The 27,286-nt window shown below is 33.3% G+C and overlaps 3 protein-coding genes and 2 non-coding genes across 5 annotated transcripts; 2 read left to right on the top strand and 3 right to left on the bottom strand.

Annotated features, from left to right (window-relative positions):
* Positions 1–2,161: 2,161 nt before the first annotated feature.
* Positions 2,162–9,106, bottom strand: MPS1 (multipolar spindle 1). Its single transcript, XM_088208216.1, has 10 exons — positions 8,803–9,106; positions 8,659–8,716; positions 8,407–8,553; positions 8,256–8,312; positions 7,841–7,920; positions 7,695–7,746; positions 6,698–6,808; positions 6,302–6,494; positions 5,687–5,757; positions 2,162–3,456 (listed from the first exon to the last, which is right to left on the bottom strand). The coding sequence occupies exons 1-10, from the start codon at positions 8,971–8,973 to the stop codon at positions 3,269–3,271; spliced, it is 1,128 nt and encodes a 375-aa protein (XP_088064342.1). The 5' UTR covers positions 8,974–9,106; the 3' UTR covers positions 2,162–3,268.
* Positions 5,433–5,505, top strand: TRNAV-UAC (transfer RNA valine (anticodon UAC)). The gene has a single exon. It is a non-coding gene; the product is annotated as a tRNA-Val (tRNA).
* Positions 9,107–9,972: 866 nt separating the features above from the next.
* Positions 9,973–17,325, bottom strand: EIFISO4G1 (MIF4G domain-containing protein / MA3 domain-containing protein). The gene is made up of 9 exons (XM_022043483.2): positions 16,810–17,325; positions 15,551–15,622; positions 14,918–15,013; positions 14,538–14,765; positions 13,163–13,260; positions 12,341–12,428; positions 11,894–12,244; positions 11,562–11,804; positions 9,973–11,442 (listed from the first exon to the last, which is right to left on the bottom strand). Exons 1-9 carry the CDS (start codon positions 16,996–16,998, stop codon positions 10,402–10,404), a joined length of 2,406 nt encoding a protein of 801 aa, XP_021899175.2. The 5' UTR covers positions 16,999–17,325; the 3' UTR covers positions 9,973–10,401.
* Positions 16,109–16,211, bottom strand: LOC148253126 (small nucleolar RNA snoR103). The gene has a single exon (XR_015813750.1). It is a non-coding gene; the product is annotated as a small nucleolar RNA snoR103 (small nucleolar RNA).
* A 7,208-nt stretch (positions 17,326–24,533) lies between the features above and the next one.
* LOC110815703 (heat shock 70 kDa protein-like) lies at positions 24,534–27,162 on the top strand. The gene has a single exon (XM_022043629.2). The coding sequence runs from the start codon at positions 24,882–24,884 to the stop codon at positions 26,835–26,837; it is 1,956 nt and encodes a 651-aa protein (XP_021899321.1). The 5' UTR covers positions 24,534–24,881; the 3' UTR covers positions 26,838–27,162.
* The last annotated feature ends 124 nt before the right edge of the window (positions 27,163–27,286 follow it).

Here is a 27,286-nt window from a genome sequence, read left to right as displayed (position 1 = left end):
ATGAATAAAGTTGACTAACTATATTCTTATAAGAACATAAAAACGACATTGTAATTACATACAAATATGATTAATGTTGTGGATTAAACTTTAATCTTAAAAAATAATTGAAGAAATATAAAGGGTTGATGGAGAAAAAAAGAAATTAGAAAGATGAAATATACACTTACCCAATCTAAATGGATGAAGTAAACAATCACTAAGTAGATGGATTGTAGATTTTGACTTTAGACTATATGTTTTGTGTATTTGTTTGTCTAAAATGTATGAATTTGTATTGTAAAAAATAATAATTTCAGAAAAATTTAATTAATTAATTGATTGATTGATTGATTGATTGATTGGTTGGTAGGTAGAACCCATTTTCATGGACCGACATGTTAAACGTGCTTAGAGATTGCGTACTCATCATCATCAAATTAAATATATGGCCAATGAATGGTCATCTAATCCCTGTAAGAAACAGGGATCAAAATGATAGCAACAAGAATTTTAATAGTAAGAAGAATTTTCATAACAATCTTCAATCTTCATTTCTGCTGGAATATACAATCTTCAATCTGCAATAGGCATCATCTTACTATGAAGCCTAAACCCAATAACACCAACACATCCCCAAAAAAAGAAAAGGAAAAAAAAAAACGATCAAGAATTCGAATGAATTGAAATTAATCTCACACTGAATCTACCCTATGATTCTACTATGGGAATCGAAGCAGAAAACTAGGACATCCATATATATATATATGAATGTCTACATATATATATATGGGAGAGAAGGACCCAAGATGGAAATTAACGATTACAGAGCGAGGAAAGCGAGTAACAGAGAACAACCAAGAACGGACCCGACATTGAAGAAAGGCGAATGAGCAGGTCGGGTCGCCGACGAGCTCTTGCCTTGAGGGCGAGCCCTGAAGCCGCCTCTTCTTTTTATGGAAATCCCAAGCTTCCTTCCACCATTTCTGAGTTGTAGAGGTTCAACGAGAAGCCTTCCGTGAGAAAGCAAGGCGGCTTTTTCTTCTCCTTCGTCGGCAGAAACGGGAAGAGGAAGAGAATGAGATACTAATAAGAAAAGGATGAAGAGCGAGAAAACAAACACAGATCTCATCTGGGTCATGTTCTTTTGGTTTGGTTCCGGAGATTTTGATGGCGAAATGCTAGATAAGGCTGATATCTACCGTTCAATCGAGTCCTGATCTCTATTTATATTAAGAGAAAAAGTGATATACACATACATACATACATACATACATATATATATATATATATATATATATATATGTACATGGATCGGGAGTAGAACGTGTGAGACTGATTTCATTGAAAATTTCTCTATGACTTAATATTATTTTATCTAACGACGGCCCAGTTTCAGAATATTTTTCTAATATACACGCCAGTCGCCAAGCCGCCAGTATTATACTAAAAAGAATACTTTAATAATCCACTAAATGGAGGAACAAACTTTCTTTCTTTCGAGGAACCATGTCTAACCGCGTTGGGACAATCACAAGGTAACACAATTGTTAGAGAAGTAAAAAATATTGTACTGCTTTTTTTTTAGTAGGGTACGTATTGAAGTAAAAGTGCAGACTTGTCAATATATATATATATATAATCAGAGACACCGTGAATAAAGTTCTTCTTGACCAAAAGTTCATCTTGATATAAACAAGCACGTGGGTAAGTGGGCATGCATCACCACGTGTAAAAGTATAGAAACTCAAAAATGAAATAAGAAAAGAATTCCTCCTCCGTTTAAAAAATAAAAAATTTATCAAAATTAAATATTCCATATCTGACAAAAATTAGTGAGTTTAATCACTAAAAAACTATTAGTTAACAAAGAAATATATATCTCATAAATATATTTAATATATCTTAAAATTTTATTTCTATAATTTTTATAATGAAAACTTAAAAAAACAAACTTATGGTATTCAAAACTAGATGCTGATTTTTCCATGTTCTAAAACTACTACTAATACAAGTATAAATTAATTATTAAAATATATAAAATTAAAAAGTATGAATTCAAATGGTAAAAAATTGAAGTTTTCATAATAAAAAACAGAAAACGAGTTCATGTAATTAAATTTTTATGTGATTGGAATTTAATCTTCAAAAAAAAAAAATAAGTAAAAGAAAATATTCTTTTTAACTCTAATTGCATAATTCAATTACTCACATATTATTTCATTTAATTAAAAGGGTTAAAAAATTCTTCTAAAAAAAGTTTCAATATATTCTTTGACTAATAGATTCGATCATAATTAAACAACTTTCTTAAAATTTACGCAAAAAAATAAAATATATTCTTCCATTTAATTAAAAAAAAAAAAGTTTGATGAATTCTTGTTAAGAACAGTTTCAATCTAGCAAACCAATGAGTGAAAAGCCATTCCAAAAAGAAAGGGGAGAACTGAAATGATATTGGATGAATGATGAGAACATACCAAACTTGAATTAGGAAGGTTTCCAAATAAGAAGATATGGAAGCCCCTGAGTTTTCTGGAACAGCAACCTTCTCCCACACTTGCAAATGTTGATAAACATTAGTTCCATGAAAAAAAAAAAAAAGGTACTAATAAACATTTTAACCAATATAAACTTAAAGATCAAAGCTGAATTTCATGAACTGTTGCAGGAATACACTAAAAATTTTGATGTAACATCCTTAATATATTGAAAATATAGTTCAAGAATCAACATCATTGTTTATTTTTATTTTTCAAAGAATAAATAATTCTAATTTTTTAAATAAGATACATCTTGATGCGATAAATGAATCAAAAAATCTGAAAACTCCTGAGAGAAAAAACAATTACCAAGAATGTATAAAGCTTTCCTAATTAAGGCATGCACGACTTGATTTTTATATTCATAAATTCACAAAAATTTAAAAAAAAATGAAAGAAAATAAAAATAAACTTTGAATATTTGCACTAAAATATTTAACTTTGTATGTGAATGAGTCATTATAGCAAGAGATAGGAAGATATTTCTTGAATCTTTTTCTACTTAAAAGTGTTGAAGTCTTTTGAGATTATATGCTTCACTTTTCTATCTCTTTTTTTGCATATCAAATTCCCTACTGATATAATTCATAATTTTTATATTCCGTTTGGAAGTTAAGAAATAAGGTATTCAAAGAAATAGGTTTAACATTTGGTTTTATATTATTCTTAGAATTTGAGAAAACTCTTGTATATGTAGTATTTCTAGGCAGAAAGTTAAATGACTAAAAACTTAAATCCAAAATATATTAGTAATGAAAAAGATTATTAAGAATATCAGGTCTGAGATTTTTCAAAACCGAAACCTGCCCTGTTAGTTTAGCTAAATGGCCAATGATACGATCCATGTAAAGCACATAAAGTCCATTTCTGCTTTCCAGAAGCTCTATTTCCTTCTTAGCACGCAAAATTGATGACACCCACTCTTCAAGTAGTACTGCAATATCATTAACGTATTACCATTAATCATTATTTATTGTTTACTATCTCAATCATATCTAAATCATGAAAATTAAGGCAAAAACTTTCTATCAACTATTGATATGTTATGTCTAACTTACTATTGATCATTTATTCATAAGTAATATGGTACTAACAATAATGCAATATCATCAACGTATTACTATCAACTATTGTTTAATATTTACAATCTCAATCATATTCAAATCAAAAAAATCAATGCGACATTTTTAAAATATGTTGTACTCTAACTTACTATTAATTATTTTTTCATAAGTGATATGGTATTAACAGTTTTTTTAAAATAAAAGAATAGTTTATAATCAATATAATTGTAACAGCTCTTTTTTAGCCAGAAAAAAATTATTTACACTATTATATATTAGTGTCCAAGATTGAAGTGATCATAACTAATATAATATTTCAACAAAAACAAAAATATAGAACTATAAATTTAACACTTCTTTTATCCTTCAAAGAGAGTATAAAGTAGAGACTCTTAGTACTAGTTTAATACAATTAAGTAATCATAAATCTAAAGTAAAAAATGAAATTAAAGTTAGCAGATAAGAGAAAACCAATGCAAGATAATGACCATAAAGAATAAGAAGACAAACTTTAGTAATGAGAAGCTGGTCTCCTATTACTAGTCAATGTCAAACAATAATTTATTGGTAGTTAAAATAATAATTTGGCCATGTTACCATTTATTTTTATTTAAAGTACTTCATATTTCTATTTTGGTTCAATTAATTCATGTACTTTCAAAAAATATTTAATTTAACTATTTTCATTACTAATTATAAATATCATTAATTTAAATATCATGTGTTAAATTTATTAATAAGTACCATTTTTTGATTTGTTTAACTGCAAGTTAAATGTTACGTAATATCTGACATGACATTTAAAAATTATATATAAACAAGTTCAGACTAATTCGCAAATTAAAAGAGCTTAATTAGTCTGACCCTTACCCTAAATCCTCCTTCATCTCTGTTCAGTTACCTACTAGTGGTTGAAGTAAACCAGTGCCACTAAGGAAGAGAAGCTATTGGTCACTCAAGTACATTATCATTGAGCATCGCTTCTTCGTGTCCTTGACAAAACACTTGGCAAGGAAATCTTTTCCTTTTTCGAACAACTTACAAGGGATTCTCAACAATTTATCACAAGATCCATGCCATAAATCCTATTTCTTCTCATTTTCTTCTTTTCTCATCAATAAAACCTTTGAACAAACCCCTCCATTCTTTTTGCATTATTCTTCACTTTTTTCTCGTAATTATGAATAACTCATTTAAGCAACAAGGAAAGCACCGCTAATAGGACCTACTTAACTGATTTCTCATTACTCACTCCATCTCTATAATATTTCTTCCCTGCAACCATTCTCATAATATTGTTAAGAGTCAAGTCTTAGAAAAGAATTTTAGCTCCACTTTTGTGAAACTCCAGTACAAGTCAGAGGTGAGTTAATAAAAGAACTGTGTTATCGTCCTTTTGAATGGATAAAAACATGTTGAACGAAAAAGGAAGATTTAAGGCATAGACAAGGTCGATCAAGTTTATTTAACTTCTAAACTAGTATAAACAGATAAACTGGTTTATATATAATTTTTTTAAAATATTGTGTCATATACAATGTACATTTGACATAATATTCAACATATAACTGAATTAATCAAAAAATATTAAATATTAATAAATTTGACACGTAATACTTAAACTAACCCTAATAACAAAAAAGAACTAAATTAAAATTTTTTTAAAAATACATAGACTAATTTTGACCAAAATAGAGACAGAAACTAATCTGAATAAAAATAAATAAAAAATAGATCAAATCATTATTTTAGGTCTTTAATATTTATTATCTTTTAGTTATTTTAGGTAAACAAACCTTGCAAGGTACGTTGAGAAAAGAAAATGTCACATGCGAAAGAACAACAAGTTGCTGTGGTGTAGTGGTTATCACGTTAGTCTTACACACTAAAGGCCCCCAGTTCGATCCTGGGCAGCAACATTATCATTTATTATTTTATATCATTTTTTTTGGAAATCTATATTTTAGATATAGATTGTCTTTTATGAGCCGACCAGCCTTAGCCAAGTGATCTTGGTCTGTTATCTTTTCAATTCAAGCTTATACTTTAATACTAAAAAGTTATGAAATAATAAGGATAAATAATAATTATAATACTTACAATTTTCAAAATTTTCATCCTCTGACCAAGATAATAGATAATCCGTTGCTAAAAACTCTATAAGCTGGATCCTGTAATCCAAGAAAATAAATCAGAAAAAACTATCGTGAAATACTGAGCAACAAAGTCAGTTACCAAAATCACGCTACTTTGGAACTAGATCTGTGACCATTGCTATTTTAAATTCTATCTCTACTCCATAATCAACGGACAGTAAAAAGGTCAAGAATCTTAATCTACAAAAACAAAACCGTGATCTAATATATAAACCATAAGGTAAACTTATCCTGTGTTAAATTTCTGAAGGCCTTATATGTTTAACTTATATTTTAGCTGTTTTGGCTACAAGAACGAGCACATTGACCTACCCAGTGCCATCAGATCTAATTACAACAAAACATGGTTATCAAGTGGCAGAAAATTCATATGGCAGAACCCAGATGGTGTCAAATTACAGGGAAATATATGAACGTAAGAGGATAATGGAAAAAAGAAGCTACGTAGCGATCAAAATTTCAACCAAGCTGAGAAGAAACATGTATCTCCCATAAACAACAAACAAAGACCATAATTAAGAGATTACCATGATAGGAGTATGTTCTGAGTGGTACTTACATTAAGAACATACTCTCATGCATGTTTGGAAAAGATTCATTAAATGGATCCAAGAAAAGCATGCTTTCTGCTACCACAGATATCCTTTGCAAAATTGAAAATATTGCACGCTGTCCAATGTAGGATTCACTTCCAAGTTTACGGATCAAATGTTGAACATAAAACTGGGAATGGATGTCAGATGAATGTGATTCTGGAACAGTAAATCAATGGAGAAAGTAAAAGACATAAAGCACAGGCTTTCATTGCAAAATTATTGAAAAAATGAAAGAAAATAAAACTAGCAATACTCTTAGAATGTGAGACTATGCTGAATATAAAAAATGGCATAATCATTAATATTTAAGACATTTTTACAGAATTATAAATTAGATTCCAGTAGAAGTGACTGTTTACCGTCTCCTTTTAGAGAACACATCCTTCTAACTAATCTCACAATTAAGCTGCTGATAGTTCCTTCAATAGATTCCAGATTCTTCCCCGCTGATAACAAATGCTTCAATGAAGCTTCAATAAATCAAGAAAGAGTTATTTAGCATGCACAAAGATAGAGCGCAAAGTATTAGTAAGTCATAATTGTGGTTTACATTGCAGCATCATGGATATAGAGAGCTAGTGTAGCCGTTCACGTTGTTGCACATGAAGTCAAGCTAGGCTATCTAAGCTGGTACAAGAGAAGATAGCTTTCTGAGACTCTGGCATATACTCTAGTTGTATTCGTAGGTTTGTTTTTCACCATATGAATATAAAAGCAGAAAAAACCAGCAAATACCTCAAAATTGTTGAAACAAAAGAGTTTCAGTTCCCTTGTTAAAAAGAAACAAAAATTCAACAAATCATTTCATCATGGACCAAACTCCCATCCCTAATAATTTAAAATATATATGGAAAACATTTGAAAAAACCCTTGTAATTCCTGGAAGCTGATAAGTTGAAATTAAACAAGAAGTTGAGCAATAGGATTACCTATATCATTCATATATCCAAATTTTTCCCTTGCATTATCCACCTACATTATTAAGAATCTCAAGAAAAGTTTTGCCTATGATAATTTGATATTTAACTTGACTATATCATTTGCTTGATGCTGCCAAAAGCATCTATATCACTTGCAACTGAATGAAAAAGTTGAAACCACACTGGACCAAAGGTATAAGTTAGAGATGAGTGATCAGATGACCGCTAAAAGCTTCAGTCATAGTAATGCAAAAAACACATCAAGATTGAAGACCATCAATAGATTTTGATTAGTTTATGCAATCTCAAGTTACCTAATTCCATCTATAATTCCCCAGACACGGTTAGCAATAACCAATTGAGAAAGAATGATGTTAATTCTGTTGTTCTGAATACACCTTGAGAGCATTATGTAGTTATAGATCAGTCAATATACCTAAAATGAAGTCTACAGCTTGGTGGGACCAGCTGGTGAAATTAGACTCCCCCTTCAAAGTTCGAAGTTACAAATTTAGAAAAGAACTTTATAAACAACCAACAAATGATGAAAGTAAATCATAAAGATCAGCAACACAATCTCACAGGAGAACTGGTGTCACAAAGCTCAACAAGAAAATCAACAGAGGCCCTAAGCTGCTCTGCCTCCTCTTCATTGATTAAATCTGCATTTAGAAGCAGAGTTCAAATTAAGAATTATATCAAAAAGAAAAATTAAAAACTTTATTTCGAATGAATGAAATATATTATCTGTCTGTGTTTTTCCATTTGAAACAAAGAGCCAACAGTGTGCTAGCGTCTAACATAGTTCATAAATCCCTTAGTTTCCTTTTGATAGCCCGCAAGCATTTTCTTTAAGTAAAAAGAATAGTGATAAAGTAAAACCGATACAAGAGTCAACATTAAAAAATGCAGTAGCGAAACATTAGCTAGATCGCCAAACTAGTTGCAAAGTTGAGATACGTCCTTGCAAATAAAATTGAGAAATCTTTTCTATTACCTGAAAATAATCTTTTCTGAGTTAAGCCAGCTGCTCTCGTCCTTTCCTTTAATCGCACTGAAAATTTATAAACAATCAAATTCTATTGTATCCAGAAGAAGAAGAAGAAGAAGAACATAACTAGGATGATGAGATTGAAGAAGGAAGAAACCTTGTCTAAGAAATCTGCGGCGAAGAATGTCATTGAATCCCTGGTTAGAGGCATCATCAGCTGGTTTGGGACTGAACTTCCCCAAATTATCGAAGAAATAGCACTTGCAAGACGCAGTTTGCGGGAACAAATCGCAATGCGTAGCATCTAAAGCAGTAAGAACAAGCACAATTATACCTCCTACACCTCATTAAAGTCGGCAAAAACCGTAGCAAGAAAATTCTAGAGACAGAGAGAGAGAAACTTGAGAACCTTCAGCTTCCTTGAGACATTCTCTTAGCCGGATAATTTCTTGTTTTCGCTCCTTTGCCTAAAGAACCACTAAAACAGAAAATGAAATAGGAGATTCCTTACAATCAAACAGATAGAGAGAGTCAAGGAAATCGCAAAGCGAACCTTTCGCTTCCAGCGGAGGGCTTCAGATTCGAAAGGAGCGTTGGGAAAGGAAGACCGCCTCTGGAAAATCCTTGATCGGAGAACAGAAACGGCCACTGCAAGCCTCAGTGACTCATCCCTTGAGACAGAATCCGCGTTGGTATCGGTTGGTTGGCGCTCCCTCGAACACATTTCTAACGTTTCCGAGGTGAAATTGAGCGGGAGATTTTGGGAAAGTGAAATCGTTTTTCAAATATTTATTGAATTTAGAAATGAGAGCTTGTTGGGATTTGTTTAAATCTAAACATATATACACACACACACACACACACAGATAATCAAAAGTACACGTGGATATATTACAAAAATTTTAGTGTAATTATTATTTTTGTGTTGTGCGTAGTAATTTGTACTAAAAATAAATATGTCCCGAGTTGGAATAAACTTAAATAAAATATTATTTCTTTAATATATAATCTTTATAAATAAAAACATATATTTTTTTATTTTTTAATAAAATTTCTTGTTACCGAACATATATATTTACTCCAAAATTTTAATAAATTACTGTACACAATAAATATACTGTAATACAGTATAATATTTTTATTAATAATTTAAGAAATTAAGTTGACTAATAAACTTTATTGATTGAAATTTTTATGAAACTCTTAATAAAAATATAAATTATATCATGGTGTTTAATTATAAAAAATAAAAATAAAAATTACAAAATTTTGGAAAAAATCTACTCAATACTTCAAAATTAAGAATTTAATATTTTCATTGTATTTATTGAACTGATTCAGTTTATTCATTTTAAATACATTTACAGCAGCAAAATTAGTTTTATAGATAATATAATATGTTATGTAGTTTTTTTTATTAATTTGTACATTGCATATAGACCACATAAAGATTGGTTTAAATTAAAATTTGAAGGACGAGAAAATTTTTTCTCCCTCGTGATTGCAGAAACCATACAAGCACCATGCATAATAAAAGTGACCTGCACCAATTTGGCATTAAAAAATAAGAGCAGAAAGACAATTAATTCTCTTGGTTCTTTAAGATTGGAGTAGGGGGAATACTGCATACAAAGACATTAGATTAGGGCTTCAGGCCAAGATCAAAGAGCTGCTTCTGCACCTAATGAGTGGAACCAAACATCCAGATTGGCAGACAAACAAAGAATACAAAGACTCGTCTCCTTTTCAGCAGTGGAAAAGGAAAAACTTTAAATTTATGAGCTGACAAGTTTTTAACAATCAACTAAATTACTTCAGTCAATAAACCAAGAAAAAACAAATGACCAGAAACTAATCAAGTACAAAATAACTGGATCCCTTAAAAAAAAGGGACTATTTTTCTCGAGAGTCGAGAGCAAAATCCATGGCATTATGGTCTTTTTCCCTCAATAAACACACAGCTCTTACCTCAAAAAAAAATATACAACTCCATAAAAATTACCTGTCCTTGGCAGCTCAACCTTACCAAAATGATACAAGTTTGCTCGCCTCAAAGGAAAATAACAGGGGGTTGGTGTGCATGCATAGTCATTTTCCAAGTTCATGTGTAAAACCACTGCAGTACTTCGGTGCAAAAAAATATAAGACTTGGCTAGAGTGAATTCTGGCAAGCCTCAATTTCAGCTGCCTGTGAATCCAACACAGATTGCCCAGAGGGACTAGAACTAACGGTCCTGACTGCTGAGTCCATAACAACTTTCCGGAACCTGTCGTCCTCAATCTTCTTTAAGACCTCTTGCACCGCAGCAAAATCCAAACCCATTGCTAAAATTAGTTTCCCGATAATCTCGCCAAAATTGTTTGGTGCTTTAGGTAAATCAATGCCAATGTCATCCAACATGGAAGCATAGAGCAAAACTCCGGTCCCTACGTCTTTGGGTGCAAGAACCTTCTTCAGAAGAAGATAATCCAGGAGTTTTGCTACTGGTTCAACACAGGGTGGGCTTTTCTCTAGTGCAATTGAGATGGCTTCCTTGACAACTTCAGGGTGGTACGATGGAGACCTCAATTCCTCCACACATTGCAGTGCTTCATCCAACAGCCGAACACTGTAATATTCTTCCAGCAGGGAAACTGTTTTTCTCCTAAGATCATCTGGATTCATCTTGGCAGCTGGAGCCACTGGTTTCTCAACAGGAGTCAAAGCAGCAGCGGGAACAGGTCTAGCAGGCACAGGAACTTGAGCCGTAGGCTCCAAACCTAGACTAAAAGGACGTGCAGGAGGGGGGTTGCTTCCCTGCAACAGTGCACTTGTTCTCCCACTAATAATGCCACCACTACCCTGAGGCAGAAGTTTTGAGTTCATTGAAGTTGACTTGTTGACCAACGGTGATGGCACACGTCCTCCAGGTTGCATGCCTGCACCAGCACCTCTAGGCATTGACCGAGTCCTCGGAACCTCCCAATTATCATTATCCATTCCAGGCATCCCAGGCATCCTTCTAGTTCCTGGCATACCAGGCATCATGCCACCAGTTCCTGGTCGATTGACAGGGAAGGGCATAGGACCAGGACTTCCTGGAGGGCCAGAAACAACACCACGAGTATTTCTAATGCTTGCAGTGGCACCTGGACGCAACCCAAGATTCTTTTCTGCTTCTGTATGAATTTCAGTTATTGTTTTGGCTTTTACCTACAAATTCGAATGACAGAGAAAGACCATAAAACATCAAGACCCCATTCTCCATGTTTCAAAAACACATGCACATCTGAACATGTAAAGATCTATTATGAATGAGTGGGAGTTGGTACCTCTTCACGCCTAGGAACCCAGTTGTTGGCACGTAGATCAAGAACATCACGGACCATAAATCTCAGTCTTGGAGCCAACTGAGGATTGGTTGTCAACTCCTTCAATCGACTAAAATACGTATCATTTATATGTCGTGATTTTGGCTTCTCATCGAGCTGCTTACCAATAGTGTTGAAGAATTGACAAATAGCCTCTACATTTTCCTCAGCAGGGCAAATTTTATTATCATGCCCCAGAAGCTCCTGTGATGATGCATAAAAATAAGTTATCTTTGAAACAACATACATCGTCAATAATTCATTCATCAAAAGAAGTGACCATTAGCTAATACCTGAACAATGTGATGAACAATCTTTTCAGGCACCATCTTCTGCTTTAAAAGCTCTCCAATTAAACGAATGTTGCCCAAAGTACGGAGCTTCATTATTCTTTCTTTATCTCTCCGGTCCGCTTCCTGCTCAGGAGCAGTCATCTGCCTCACTTCTTCCCTCAATTTGTCAGCACCTTCAAATGCTTCCTGGCAGTTGTTCAGAAGGACTCGCTTAAATGTGACTTCTTTTCCTCCAGGCTCATCAGATGGAAACGAGGGAAGCTTTTCATTAAGATCAGAACACAGTAGGGCGTACATGGGACAAAATGTAGGCTCCAAGACAGCCTTATCAAATATCAGCGATATAACTCCCTGTATTGCAAGTCAAAGCATGAGTTCAACTGAAACTACCAAGGATGTAGACTTAAAAGTAAATGAAAGCCATGTCGAAGGCGTATATAGGTGGACCTTCAGGATATCAGCAGATGTGATGCCAGAGTCTATCAGTTGACCCTTGAGAAGATCATATTTTTCAGGTGTTAGCTTGTTGAGTATCCTACAACCACCAAAACAATAGATATGGTATTAGGTAGGGAAGAAAATCAGCTGGACCTTAAAGCTTTAGGGAACTTATACAAGCAATTTAATTGAGTTCCACATTAAGTGTCATGCCAATGGGAAAAGATAAAGACACCTCTCAGTAAAAGAAAATTATATTCATCATTTCAAGAAAGAGCCTGATCATATGCGAAAATTGTTTATAGAAAAAAGTAAGCAACATTTTTCACTATAACCCAAGCAACATTTACAGAACATGCCATAGTACCAACAAAACCACCAAAAGAAGAAAGCTCTGCCCCTCAAAGAACTGATAAAAGTTAGCAGATGTCTCCTAAGCACATTTTTTAAAAAATAATAATGTCTCCTAAGTACATGATAATTTTATAATAAGAATTCCACTAGATGAAAAGAAGCAAGCTACTAGCTATTTAATGCCTTCTTTGAAGACATACAGTGTCCAGACTTGTACAGATGAAGCTTGCTAGAACCACTCAACCTCAATGGTAAATCCATTGGGTTTGCATATAAACAGAACTTATATTGGCTTGTGGAGTTTATAAACCATCACTTTGTTTACAAAAATATATATTATATTGATTAGCAAAACAAGTATATTAGTTAATATTTCTTGGTTCTTTTAGGTTCATTATATTATTTAACAAATGCTCAACCTTGTTAAAGCCAAGTGCAGTAGCAGAAAAGCAAATCGAAATTTTTATGATAAATTACCCTTTCACAGTCTTCAAAACCCGCTCCTTTTCATCAAGATTTCCCCGTCTAGCTGACCATGGCACATCAGCTTTAACTAAAGCAGGGGCCGGTCCAACCTGGTTTGACAAAGAAAATAATGGTGTTGGTACAAAGCATAATGGCACATGCAAAGAATCTTTGGTCTTCAAAAAAATGTAGAAGAGCTTTAGTGAGAACTTAAACAAAGAAGGGTGAGAGCAAAAGTAACAGCAAAAGCTACATTAACAAGTTGGGCCATAACAAATAGCAGCTGCCGAGATCTGCCTATAGTTAAGTAGAAATGTCTATTTCATAGTTCATAATTTATTTTCCTCAACCTACTCACATCATCCAAGTATTTGTATCTCAAAAACCTGGTCTACTTGGTCCTAAAACAGGCAAGTGAACATCCAAAAAAAATTGCTTTAAGTTGTACATTAATCGATTGATTTTGAACAAAATACCCAAAGAAACAAAAAGACGAGAATAGATGTAAATCCCAGAGTGAATAATCATTAATTCAGATAAAATAGCAAAAGCTGCATTAACATGCAGGTGATAACAGCTGGGCTATAAATTAAAAAAATAACAGATGCAGAGATCTGCCTTTAACTAACCAGAAATTTTTATCTTGTAATTCAAAATATTTTTCCTCAACCTACTCGTATCATCTAAGTAATCAAATCAAACATGCCTGGCGTACTTTATTCCAAAACAGCCAGAGAATGGCAAAAAGGTTCTGTTTCAATTTAGAAGCTGTCCATCAATCTACGATTGTTTCTGAACAAAATAGCCGAAAATGTCTGCAAGAGGTTCTGTCTCAAGACCAAATTAGTCACTGAATTTTCACTTTAAAGACACCATAGATTTCGCACTTTAGAGCACGTAGAAATTCAAACTAAAAAGTGAGACAGAGAATGTAATGGCTAAATCACTTCTATACCATTTTTGGCATTAGTTTTTTCTTTTCTTTTACCAATCTAAGATGAGAAGTTGGACTGGAAAAAATATCCTAAAGTGAGGTCACAAAGTTACATGAATACTAAATCGACTCTTAAGTTAAATCTAAACGAATTTGCATTCCTTGGTTAGTAGAGCTTAGTGAGAAAGTGCAAAAAAGTTCAACAATAACTATCATCTCAAGATTCTTCTCCTCATCTTAGTAAGATGTGCAAAATACAGGAAATTTGAAGCACCACAAAATCATTACAATTCTAAGAGCTAAAGGACAAATACCAAGTTTCAATTTTCTGGTAATATAATGCAAACCTAAAAAGTTAAAGGAATACAATAGGTTAACAAGTGAGTAACACAAGCAGTATTTGCAGACGTAAATGGAACTTGAAAAGACAGATAGATGGAACAGATCAATTACCCCTTGGCTGGAGGAGATTTGAGCCCTTGAAAATTGAGAGTTGAGTTGATCTTGGCGATTAAATTGATTCGAATCTTGCTGTCTGGGATCATATCGGCCAACAAACTCTCTGTTTTCTCGAAGAGATTCCCAAGATCTCTCCTCTCCAGGTAAAGAAAATTGTGCAGAACGATTACGCCAGTCACGATTGTCCGGCTCAGAGTACCGACTTTGAGGTTGACTTGGGACCTATTGGATATTTAGAGGATCAATCATTATAACTCTTTGTAAGATTTTACAAGATCATGTCTATAAATGGTAAATTTATACATAGGACAATATTTTATCGAAATTATCAAAAAGAAAATAAAATGAAAAGCAAAAAAGAATCCTGCACTTACATTAGTTTCTGAACGACCCCAATTCTGCTCTTCGCCAAAAAGTTCAGTCTCAATTTCCCGTTTAATCTTTAGAATCTCATCGAAGACTTCAACAGCCTGGGGAAAGATACACAACATACTTAGAAATTCAACAGCAGAGAAACAGCACAAGTCCGAAAAGCAAACAGGCAAAAGTAGAAAATATTTCATCAAAATATTTAATTTAGATATGATAACCCCTCTGAGCTTACTTGGCACCAATTGATGAGAGAAAAAATCTAGAAATCAGATAATAAAAAAATGGAAAACAGAAGTATATAACCGGAAGAGGTACAAAATTACTCCCCATAAATCACCAACCACCAGACTATACATAGAAAAGCCAAGAATAATTTTCATGAAAAATGAACAATGCTCCACTCTTCTTCTAGTTTATAAGGACTTATCTAAAGAAAAGGAATGACATGACTCACAATGTTGACATAGAAAAGCCAAGAATAATTTTCATGAAAAATGAACAATGCTCCACTCTTCTTCTAGTTTATAAGGACTTATCTAAAGAAAATGAATGACATGACTCACAATGTTGCTCCTCCATCAATTATTTTACAAATCTGGGTATCGACCATCATGGGCATACACTCAAGTTATTACCTCTCTAAGCTGTAGCAGCTGATCACGGGTGTACCGCACACGCTCACGGCCCTCAAATCGTGAATCTCCACTCTGGAAAGGGTAAATAAGAAAAAAGATCGAGTGAATAAGCAGAGAAATGTAATTATAGGGACAAAAATAACATATAGCATGCAATAATTTGCATAGAGGGCTGCAAACAGATGGCCTAGACAATGCCTCAAATGTCAAAGCTTCCAAATGAAACGACTTCTGCCAACAGCTAAAGCTCAAAACAAATTAAATAATATTAAGCATGACTTTCAAGAGAAACTAACATATTCCAAACTAAAAGCCCACCAAGAGGCACTTTAATCAGAATCAACATATCAGAATGAAAGAACAACAGAGAACCAATACTGCCTTAAAGCAATCACAATTAAATAGTGTTTAGGGCAGACTTCGGGAGCAATCGCAATGGTTAACAAACAATAAGAAAATAAAAATGGTCCATAAATTGCATTATACAATAAGCACGTAAATCCCCAACCTCCTGGCTCATTGGATGATCGTTCTTTTCTTTCATCACAATAGACGTCTCAATATTTGTAGATCCTTTATGGGCAACCAAACTCATAGATTGCCCACCTAAAGACTACATATCATTCTTTGTCCATATTTACAGCAGATACACGTGTTGAGTGTCCCGCCAAGAATTAGGACATTAAGCAGCATTTTCATACCAAGTTGCCTTAAATATGATAAAAAAAAAAATCAATTGACATAATAAATTAAAGACGTCAATGAGTGTAGTACTAGCCGTACCTAAACATAGGATATCTATTGGAAAGTTGCAAAAAAATGTTTTTTCTTCCAACATCAACCTTACTACCGTAAGACAATCTTCGGTCAGTAGCAGCAGCAAATAACACACACCACACACTTTCCATAAAGACAAACTTTTACAGAGAAAAACTATATATTATAGTTTGTAACAATAAGACAACAGCATATTGTAACACCAATCAGCTGAAGATCCAAAAATTTCCTCAGAATCAGATCCATAGTTCTCCAGATTCCAATCCCGAGCTCAATAAAACAGCTTCCTGATTACAATCTAAGACAATGAAATATCGAATTTCAATAGCAATCAACAGCAAAATGCAACCCTCATAATAATTCCAATGAAAAGGACAGGGCATAATCAAAATCACATTAACATACCATCAAAAGCAATCTTTAAAAACGGCATAGAAGGCCTAGATCCAAAAAGTGACAAATAGTTTAATGTCTTCGTATACCTTTAAAAGGAGAGCAGAAGGAGGGACACCGCCATGGGGACGCAGGAGAGGAAGATCAGACGAAGAGAGCGAACCAAAAGCAAAAGCAGAGGAAGCTGAAGAAGAGGACTCGAAGCGAGGACCAAGGAGTCTGCTTCCGCGACCACCGCCAGGTCTCAAGTTCAAAGCCGTCTGATCACCTTGCTGCATACCTCGATCTTTCACTCGAGAGATTAAATCTCCGCCGCACAACCAAAAGAGATAAAAAGAACCTACAGAGATAGGTAGATAGACGATAAAAAGAGAAGACTCAGCGATGCGTATATCACTGAATCGAGATTGATAGCTTCTGTTCTGTATCGAAAAAAAAGTAAATAACAGCAAGTATTTATACAGATAGATGAAGGATCGTAGTGTGTTATGTTCCGTTTTCCTTCTCTTCTGCGGAAAAGCAAAGAAGAGAAGAGAAAGGTTTGTGAGGAAGGACGGTGGAGAAATACAAACCCTTCTCAGATTAGGGTTATGTGCCACTATTTTCCTTTTTTCTTATCTTTTATATTATTCCGAATTTTATTTATTTTCCGAGTTATAAAAATTGTTTTTAATTACGTCACTATCCTTGGGATATTAATTAGATTTCTTCTGTTTTGAAATTACTGATTTGCCCTTCAATTTATCAAGTCTGCCAGGTTGACATTCTGGAAATTAGAGATTCAATCAATTAGCATTTTGATAATTAATCCAAATTCCAAATTTAATATAAAATTAAATCAATTTTATTTATTTTTACCATAATTTTTAATTATCATCTATTAAAAAATAATAATATTAATACATAAATTAAATTAGATATACCAATTAATTTTAAAGCAACGACTAAACAAATAGCATCATGTAGACATTCATAAAGTTTTTTTTTTTTTTCGTAACTGTTATTTTTATTTTTATTTATTATCACATTAATTAAATTATTAAAATTTAAAACGGTGTCGTTAAAATATACAGTTTAATAAAGTAATTAACACTTATAATTTATTATTGAATATCTAACGAATCAGTTAATTTTTTACAAGTTCATATATTATATTTAAATTTATTTTATTTATGTATTTTCATATTTTTACTAGTTTAAACATTAATACTAATAATTGTTCAATGATTATTGATAATTATACCTATGGTTGATGACATGTTAAAATTATGATAAATTAATTATTATGTAATATGTTATTTGACAAAACTAAGGTTAGCTAATTGTTGAATCACTAAAATTTAAAAATACAATACTATAATATACCAAAAAATAATGTATGTAATACCTAATTAATTTTAATAAATTTAAAATTAATTTATAAATATAATTTTTTAATTTTTTAATTTTAATTTAATGTAAAAATGAAGAAAAATAGCTCGATGATAAAATTAAAAATAATTTAAAAAAAAAGTGAAAATTTGTGTTTTGAATGTATTTTTGAAAAAAAAAATTGGAAACTGATAGTTAAAACATAATTTAGGAAAGTTGTACCATGTAAAATGCCCAATCAGCAGTCCTGACGGACTGGAACGCGCCACGTGGCAACGAACGCTGATACAGTATCACGTGGGAGGCCATGCCGGCGACCCACGTGTCTGCGATCGGACAGTCCAGATTCGCTCCAGCATTCCCTCTCCATACGCGATCGGACGGTCAGATTTAAACGCGATCAACGGTCCAAATCTACTTCTTATTTAAACGCAATCGGACGGTCCAGATAAGATCGTGATGAAAGGTCCATATTCATTCATTATTTAATCATTATCGGATGGTCCAGATCAAACGCAATGGACGGCTCAAATTAAAAGGGGACGGATATAAATAACACTATTTACATCAGACCGATGAACAGACAAAAATGACGATCCGCACACTTGAAGATATACTTTAAGTTTGTGTTCTTGACTTTTAGGACCATTGGGATGACCATCTACCCCTGACAGAGTTCGCCTACAACAACAGCTACAAAGCAAGTATTGGCATGATTCCGTATAAGGCATTGTATGGCCGCCCATGCAAATCGTTGATATGCTCGAAAGAAGTGGGTAATAAGAAACTGTTCGGCCCATATCTCGTAGAGAAGACTATAGCAAAATAGTTAAAATCAGAAAGAACATTCAGACGACTTAGAGTAGGTAGAAGAGTTATACGGACTCCTGGATGAGAGATTTGGAATTTGAGAAATGCGATCGGGTATTCCTTAATGTAACTCCTTTCAAGGGAATCCGTAGATTTGGCGAGAGGTGGAAGCTAAATCTCTGGTTTATTGGATCATTTGAAATCTTATACAGAATTGAGACTGCCTCCAAAACTTTCCAATGTCCATAATATATTTCATGTATCCATGATACGCAAGTACAACCCGGATCGCTCTCACATCTTGGCCCACGAGTCACTTTCCCTCCATAATGATATGTTCTACGAGAAAGTACTGGTCGGCATCGTGGACCGAAAGAGCAGAGTACTCCGCAACTGAAAAATTTTATTTGTTAAGGTCATATGGTAAAATCACACACCGGGCGAGGTCATATGGGAGCTAAAATCGGATTTCAGAGCCCAATATCTCCAACTATTTGATTGCGTGAGAGAGACAAATTTAAGGAACCAAATTTCTTTTAAAGGGGGAGAGTTGTAATATCCAATTAATTTTAATATATTTAAAATTAATTTATAAATATAATTTTTTAATTTTTTAATTTTAATTTAATGTAAAATGAAGAAAAATGGGTGAATGATGAAATTGAAAATAATATTGAAAAAAAAGGTGAAAATTTGGGTTTTGATAATATTTTTGAAAGAAAAATCGAAAACTATAGATTAAAACATAATTTAAAAAAGTTGTGTCATGTAGGACGCCCAGTCAGCAGCCCAGACGAACCAAAATGGGCCACGTGGCAAGGGACGCTGATGCAGTACCACACGAGAGGCCATGCTGGCGATATGCGTTCCCACGATTGGACGGCCCAGATTCACTTCTGCACGTACGGATGACCTGGATACGTTCCCTCTCCAGATGCGATCATATGATTAGATTTAAACACGATTAACATTCTAAATTCACTTCCTATTTAAATGCGATCGGACGGTCCAGATCAAATCGTGATGAATGGTCTAGATTAACTCTCTACTTAATCACGATCGGACGGTTCAGATCAAACGCGATGGACGGTATAGATTAAAAGAGGACGGATATAAATAACTATATTCACACCAGACCCTAACCCTAGTCGCCAAACACCCTCGCCAAAGAAGAAGAGCCAGCCGTCGGGAAGGAAGCCGCCCACCATCGCGCTGGAACCATTTTTGACCGCCAAAAGAGGTAAAAAAAAATTTCTTTACTCGGAATTCAATTTTAGACACCCCTATGACCAGATTGGAGCAAAATGATCAACATATTAGTTGGAAACTGCGGGCAAAGTCCGACGACGACGCCGCGAGAAATTGTAAAAATTGCCTCTAATGAGGTCCTTCTCGATTTTCGTTCTGTATAATTCTTCCACCATTGTAATCACCATTTCATTCTCTACAGATTGACCAAAACAAAACACCCAACTGCAAATGTGATTAGGTGGAGCTGTCGCACCGGAGAGTTTCGATTTTTCATTTTTTTTCCATCCAATCGATACCCTTTAACGTGTTTTCTCATATGGATTAATACAAAACTGGCCGAAAACAACCGACCCGAGGCAAACCACCGTCGCCAGAGCACGACGGAGCCACCGTACCAGAATTGGCCAAAAAAGGGTCTTGATACTGATTTTGGGTTTTTTGGATATTTGTAAGTACTTGTATAACGTTTTAATCCCCGAATAAAATTTGAGAGAATCCGGCGACTGCCAGTAGGCACAGTCAACAAGTTTAACATTTCAGATATCAATTTGAGTAATAATCCCTCATCTTGTTCTCTGTTATGGAATTGAAATCTAATTAATAATAATAATACGGTATTTTGTGCAATTTATAAAATATCCATAATTAATTACAAGTTACTGATTGAGCTAGAACCGAAAGTTATTCACTATTGATTCTGTTGATTTATTTTACAGTTTGAATGCATAATAATACATGATTGATTGATTTTATAGTTTGAATGCATGTATTATTTGCTTTATGTGATTATGATTGAATTGAGAAGTTGGAAATTAAAGATAAATGAAAAATGGTTTGATTGAGTGAATTGACGAAATAACATCTTTACTAGATATACTGGAAGATGATGGACGGACCGAGTACATAAGAAACTATACCGTGAATGTTACCTCATACCGGACGGAGTATCGAGATTTAATAATTTGGTACTCATACCGAATGAGATATGGAGATGACCCGTTAATTGAAAATATTAAAAGAAATAGTTAACGCATTGTGGAGACATCCATATGAACCCCAATGGATACCAGTAGGCTGATAAAAGAGAAAATTGTTGTTCAAATCGATTGTATATGAAATTATAAAATATGATATGTCATTGCTTCTATAGGTTGTTTTTGTAAATTTCGTTACGGTAAGTAAACAGTAAATAATTTTATTTATGATAAACGATTTTATTAAATTAAGAGCTCAATTAGTTGTTTTTATTATTTATAACAACATTCATTTATGTGTCGGTGAGTAGTGTGATATTATTGCTGGATTAGTGTAGCTCACTCATTTATTAACCATTTCATATCAAAAATATCATGATCCATAGCCCGATCCACAAAATCATTGTGAGTAGGATGCCAGTTTTATTTATTTTTCGGTTATTTTTTTAATTTTTCGTATTTTTCTCAAAATGGTTATTTTTGTAACTCTATTGGATACTTTAAGTCATTGTGTAAGGAATGTAAACCCAAACTATTTATTTTGTTTTTGTATTTAATTTATAATTTATTTTCTTTAAAATTTTTGAAATCATTATAATGTAGATGTTTAAATTGAAAAATCAAATAGTATAATTACTCGTATGATATTTTGGCCTTATTTTTTACTCTTTCGTTTTAGTTAATTTAAATTGCATAGTCAACAAAAGTAATTGAAAAAAAAAAGCCATGTTTTTTTTTGTGAGATTAGTGATTTGATAATAAAATAATATATTTTTAAATATATATATCCTTTTTTAGTTAATAAATTATTCCAACTAAAAAAATATATTCATTATATAATATTCTTTTTGCTCATATACGTTATAACTCGCTATAATTATTATAACTATATTAGTACATTAATGAATTAAGTTACATTAAATTTTTTGTAGCTAATATTACATTAAATTCATGCAGCAATCGTAATATTTATATTTTATTAGCATAAAAATTAATTTTAATACAAACAAATTTTTAAAGGTCAAATTATAATATATATCATAATCGATTAATAAAATGTTATAATTTAATGTTAATTAATGATAACACATATAAGAAATTGCATATTTTCATACCACTTTAAGTTTTTTTAATAATTATTTTAATATATTATTCAATGTCATAAAAAATATTAATTATTATTTAATTACATAATTAGTATTAATTTTTTAGCGAATTGAACTATTATTATTTATAAATTATTTTTATTGTATTATTACTATTATATTTGTATAATTTAATTAATAAATAAAATATTTTTTTAAAATAAAATTGTAAAATAATTATATATGTTGTCAATTATGTCCAAATCACATAGTAACAATGAAGACAAAAGGCAAAAGGCGATTGAAGTAATTTTAAATATCCCCAAATCACATTACCACAAATCCATAATGCAGGGGTAAAACCGGTATTTCATGTTCAATTCGACAAGATAAAATATTTCAAAAAGAAAATTAAATTACAATAAAGATTTCCTTAAAGAGAAGGTTACCCGTTACCGTTTACCACATGTCGACGTCTATACGCCCCGTTTTGATCAACCTCGAGTTTTGAAATGCTCAAACTGGCATTGATTGACACGTGTCAGTTACCATCTGTTCACTTAAATCAGTTTTTGAACTTTTTAACCGAACTGTACTTCGTTCGAGTAACGTGGTTGTGCCACGTTATTCCATTGATTTATTATTCTACCTCTGTTTGGCTGCGGTTTCGTTAAATCCGGTTTACCATTTTAGACGGGATTGGTGTTGTTTTATTCCCGTTTAGATTAATTATTTGACATGAAAATCTAAGAGCTGATACAGTAATGATTATGCCTCCTTTAACAACCAAACAAAATTTTCAAGAAACAGAATTCCCCCGACAGGTTCAATGGGGGTGGTTATGGGCCTTTCAGGATTCGGCCCAGAACAAATAATAATTATTTATTAATCCAATATAGCTTAAGAATAATTAAATAATTAATCCACTAAAATATTGGCTAAGTAATTAATTATGAAGTATTTTTATCAAATTACTCAAATAGTTTGACAATTATTACAATTTAATTATTAATTATTTCAAAATAAATAATTTAAATTATCGTGTAAATTTTATGGTATTCAAATTTTAAATATTTTTAATAAATTTTTAAAAATTTATAAATACTTACATTTTAAACACCACCGAATATAATTGTTGAAAAGATGACACGTGAACAAATACGTATTAATTATTATTTATTAATTATAAAGCTTCTGTCATAAATATATATCGCTTTATGTAATAGATTTGTTAATTTTATAATTATTAAAGATCAATTTATAGTACTTTTGTATATTTCACTCGTTAATCTTTATTATAAAATTCATATACATCGTATAGCACAGTTATATTAAAATTTAATATTAATACATTATTATTTGATTTAACTAATTACCTCACATAAATTTTTATCCATAACGATTATATTAAACTATTTATTTTAAATTTTATAAAACTCGTAATTTACTGTCGAAATATTAGCAACTAAAGTTGTCAAAAATATTAAGATTATTTATGCATTCCATCTAATATTGCTCGTCTCTATATTTAATAATAAGCATAGCCTTTGTAAATTGTAATTGATCGTGAAGAGACATGTTTGTATCATGTTTTACTAATTACTTATTTAGTAACAAATGTTACACTACACTATTTAGTTATATAATTTTTTTTAACATAAAATACATTAAATTATATTATCTTATATGCTTAGTATAAATATAAATATCATAAGTTTAGATTGAATTCGAAAATTAAAATAAACTTGATATATAAATTAAATAAAATTAAATAAGAATTTGTCATTGATACTAATATTTAAATTGGATTTTTTTAATATTTAATAACATTTTAGTTTTTACGAGTTGTTTAAATTTAAATTTTGTGAATTTATAAGAATGATATATTTAGCTAAAATAGTATATATATATATACATATATATATTTATTTATTTATCAAGAGATAGACCCTATTCGAGAGTGGATGAATTTAATGAATCGTGGAAAATCTTTGACTTCATTTGATCAATAAAATTTAGTTGAATAGTTAGTATCTATATATATATATATTATAATAATATTAATTTGAATTAAATTATATATTATATATATTTATTAAGAAATTAATTATATTATTTTTATTATTAAAAAATTAATTATGTTATTATTAATATACAAGAAAAAATAATTATATTTTGACTAATTATAAAAAATGTATATTTCTTATAAAAAAAATTATGAAGTTCGTTTTAAAAAATTTCAAACGCACTTGGAATCATAGCGTACATGGCTTGACAAGTCATACCTTCGCCCCGCCAAATGTCAAGCCCCAGACAAAAAACAACCGTCGGTAATATTTAAATTTCCTAAAATGCCCTCCATTTCATGAAAGGTACCCAAGTAAATACTACTTCGTACAGGCCTAGTTTTGTTACTAAATCGGACAACTCCACCTCCAGAAACCAAAATGAAGTCACTCCAGAACTCTCTACCGTCCTCTGTTATCGTCTCGGCTTTCACCACCTTCTTCTAGTTTCCAGTGGAACACTCTGTTTTATCTACAGTGCATCTGTATAAAACCTCGGTTCCTGTATCGAGTTCTTCTAAGATTTCGTTAAGATAAAAGTTTTAGTAAGCCCAGAACCGTTATTTCTTTCTGTGTTGTTTTGTGAATTGATAGAGTTCGGAGAATGGCGACGAGTCAAGATAAGGCTATAGGAATAGACCTTGGGACAACGTACAGTTGCGTTGGGGTGTGGCAAAACGACCGTGTAGAGATCATTCCGAACGATCAAGGCAACCGTACAACACCCTCTTACGTGGCTTTCACAGACACCGAGCGCCTGCTAGGAGATGCAGCCAAGAACCAGGTGGCTATGAACCCAGAGAACACTGTATTCGACGCTAAACGTCTCATCGGTCGTCGTTTCTCTGATTCCTCGGTTCAATCCGACATGAAACTCTGGCCGTTTAAGGTGATTCCCGGCCCCGGAGACAAGCCCACGATCGTGGTGAAATATAAAGGGGAAGAGAAGCAGTTTTCTGCGGAGGAGATTTCGTCTATGGTGTTGGCCAAGATGAAGGAAACAGCTGGGGCGTTTTTAGGTTATACTGTGAATAACGCGGTAGTAACGGTGCCTGCTTACTTCAATGATTCACAAAGGCAGGCGACGAAAGATGCGGGCGCTATTGCGGGGCTTAATGTGATGAGGATTATCAACGAGCCAACCGCGGCTGCTATAGCCTACGGGCTCGACAAGAGAGCATCAAGAACAGGGGAGCAGGAAGTTCTGATATTTGATCTGGGTGGGGGAACGTTTGATGTGTCTCTGTTAACCATCGAAGAGGGTATATTCGAAGTGAAAGCTACAGCCGGCGATACCCATCTTGGCGGCGAGGATTTTGACAATCGGCTGGTGAATCATTTCGTGGCTGAATTCCGGAGGAAGCGCAAGAAAGATATTAGCGGAAACTCGAGGGCGTTGAGGAGATTAAGGACTGCATGTGAGCGTGCTAAAAGGGCTTTGTCTTCTACCTCTCAAACGACGATTGAAATCGATTCTTTGTACGAAGGAATCGATTTTTACGCCATCATTACACGAGCGAGGTTCGAGGAACTCAACATGGATTTGTTCAGAAAGTGTATGGAGCCGGTGGAGAAGTGCATTAGGGACGCCAAGATTGACAAGAGCCTGGTCAATGAGGTCGTTCTCGTTGGTGGCTCGACGAGGATTCCCAAAATTCAGCAGATTTTGCAGGATTTTTTCAACGGGAAAGAGCTCTGTAAGAGCATAAATCCTGACGAAGCTGTGGCATATGGGGCTGCCGTTCAAGCTGCGATCCTTAGCGGAGAAGGTGACGAGAAGGTTCAGGACTTGCTTTTACTCGACGTCACGCCGCTCAGTCTCGGGCTTGAAACAGCTGGTGGCGTCATGACAGTGTTGATTCCTAGAAATACCACGATTCCCACTAAGAAAGAACAGATCTTTTCGACTTATTCTGATAACCAATCTGGTGTTTTGATCCAGGTTTACGAAGGAGAAAGAACTCGAACCAGAGATAACCATCTTCTCGGAAAATTCGAGCTCATTGGCATTCCTCCGGCGCCGAGAGGAGTACCTCAAATCAACGTCTGTTTCGACATTGATGCAAATGGGATACTTAACGTTTCCGCGGAGGACAAAACTGCTGGTGTCAAGAACAAGATTACAATCACCAACGACAAGGGGAGATTAAGCAAGGAGGAGATAGAGAGAATGGTGAAAGATGCGGAGAAGTATAAAGCAGAGGATGAAGAGACCAAAAAGAAGGTGGACGCCAAGAATGGTTTGGAGAACTATGCGTATAACATGAGGAATACTATTAGAGATGAGAAGATTGCGGATAAATTGGGCCCTGAAAAGAAGCAGAAGATCGAGAAGGCAGCGGAAGAGACGATAGAGTGGCTTGACAGGAACCAGTTGGCAGAAGTTGAGGAGCTTGAAGATAAGTTGAAGACGCTGGAAGGCGTCTGTAATCCTTTAATTGCTAAAATGTATCAGAGTGGTACTGATGTGCCGCCTATGGGAGGCTATGACATGCCTCCTGGTGGTGGCGGCGGTTCCAATACTGGTGGTGCTGGACCGAAGATTGAAGAGGTTGATTGAAGCTCGAAGCAGAAAGCCCCTGAAGAAGAAGAAGAAGAAGAAGAAGAAGAGAGCTGGCTTGTTTCTCGAAGAGGCTGCAAATGTCTATGTCTGGAGCTTAGGATCTTTGTCCTTGTTCTTTATCTTAGTCAACTCAAAACATGTTCGTACCTAGGATCTACCTATGGATATTTCCCTTGTTCTGTTCTTGTTCTTAGAGTTTTTATTTCGTTGTTTTTAAAATGATAAATCTTTTTGTTGTCGAATAATATAAGTAGTTGCACGTAGCTAGTGTAATCGGGCTTATGAACGTTGTGACCTTTTTATAAAACTATTTTACTATAAACTACGTATACAGCTATATATATATCTCTATACGTGTACGTATATACACACATATATTTACAGTGTATGCACAGGTATATACGGTCTTGCTCTCAATATGGGTTCGAACTGCATCTATGGTAGAT

Source organism: Carica papaya, chromosome 7 (genome assembly GCF_054855325.1).
Source record: "Carica papaya isolate Zhongbai chromosome 7, ASM5485532v1, whole genome shotgun sequence".
NCBI lineage: Eukaryota > Viridiplantae > Streptophyta > Magnoliopsida > Brassicales > Caricaceae > Carica > Carica papaya.
This window is presented reverse-complemented; position numbering and strand designations above follow the sequence as displayed.

Coding starts and splice junctions, on each gene's coding strand:
- MPS1 (XM_088208216.1), bottom strand. CDS start 8,973: ATGTGTTCGAGGGAGCGCCAACCAACCGATACCAACGCGGATTCTGTC. Junction 8,313..8,406: donor CCGCAGATTTCTTAGACAAG/GTTTCTTCCTTC, acceptor ATAAATTTTCAG/TGCGATTAAAGGAAAGGACG. Junction 7,747..7,840: donor TTTGTGACACCAGTTCTCCT/GTGAGATTGTGT, acceptor CGAACTTTGAAG/GGGGAGTCTAATTTCACCAG.
- EIFISO4G1 (XM_022043483.2), bottom strand. CDS start 16,998: ATGCAGCAAGGTGATCAGACGGCTTTGAACTTGAGACCTGGCGGTGGT. Junction 15,623..16,809: donor CTTCTGCTCTCCTTTTAAAG/GTATACGAAGAC, acceptor TACCCTTTCCAG/AGTGGAGATTCACGATTTGA. Junction 12,245..12,340: donor CATCTGCTGATATCCTGAAG/GTCCACCTATAT, acceptor CTTGCAATACAG/GGAGTTATATCGCTGATATT.
- LOC110815703 (XM_022043629.2), top strand. CDS start 24,882: ATGGCGACGAGTCAAGATAAGGCTATAGGAATAGACCTTGGGACAACG.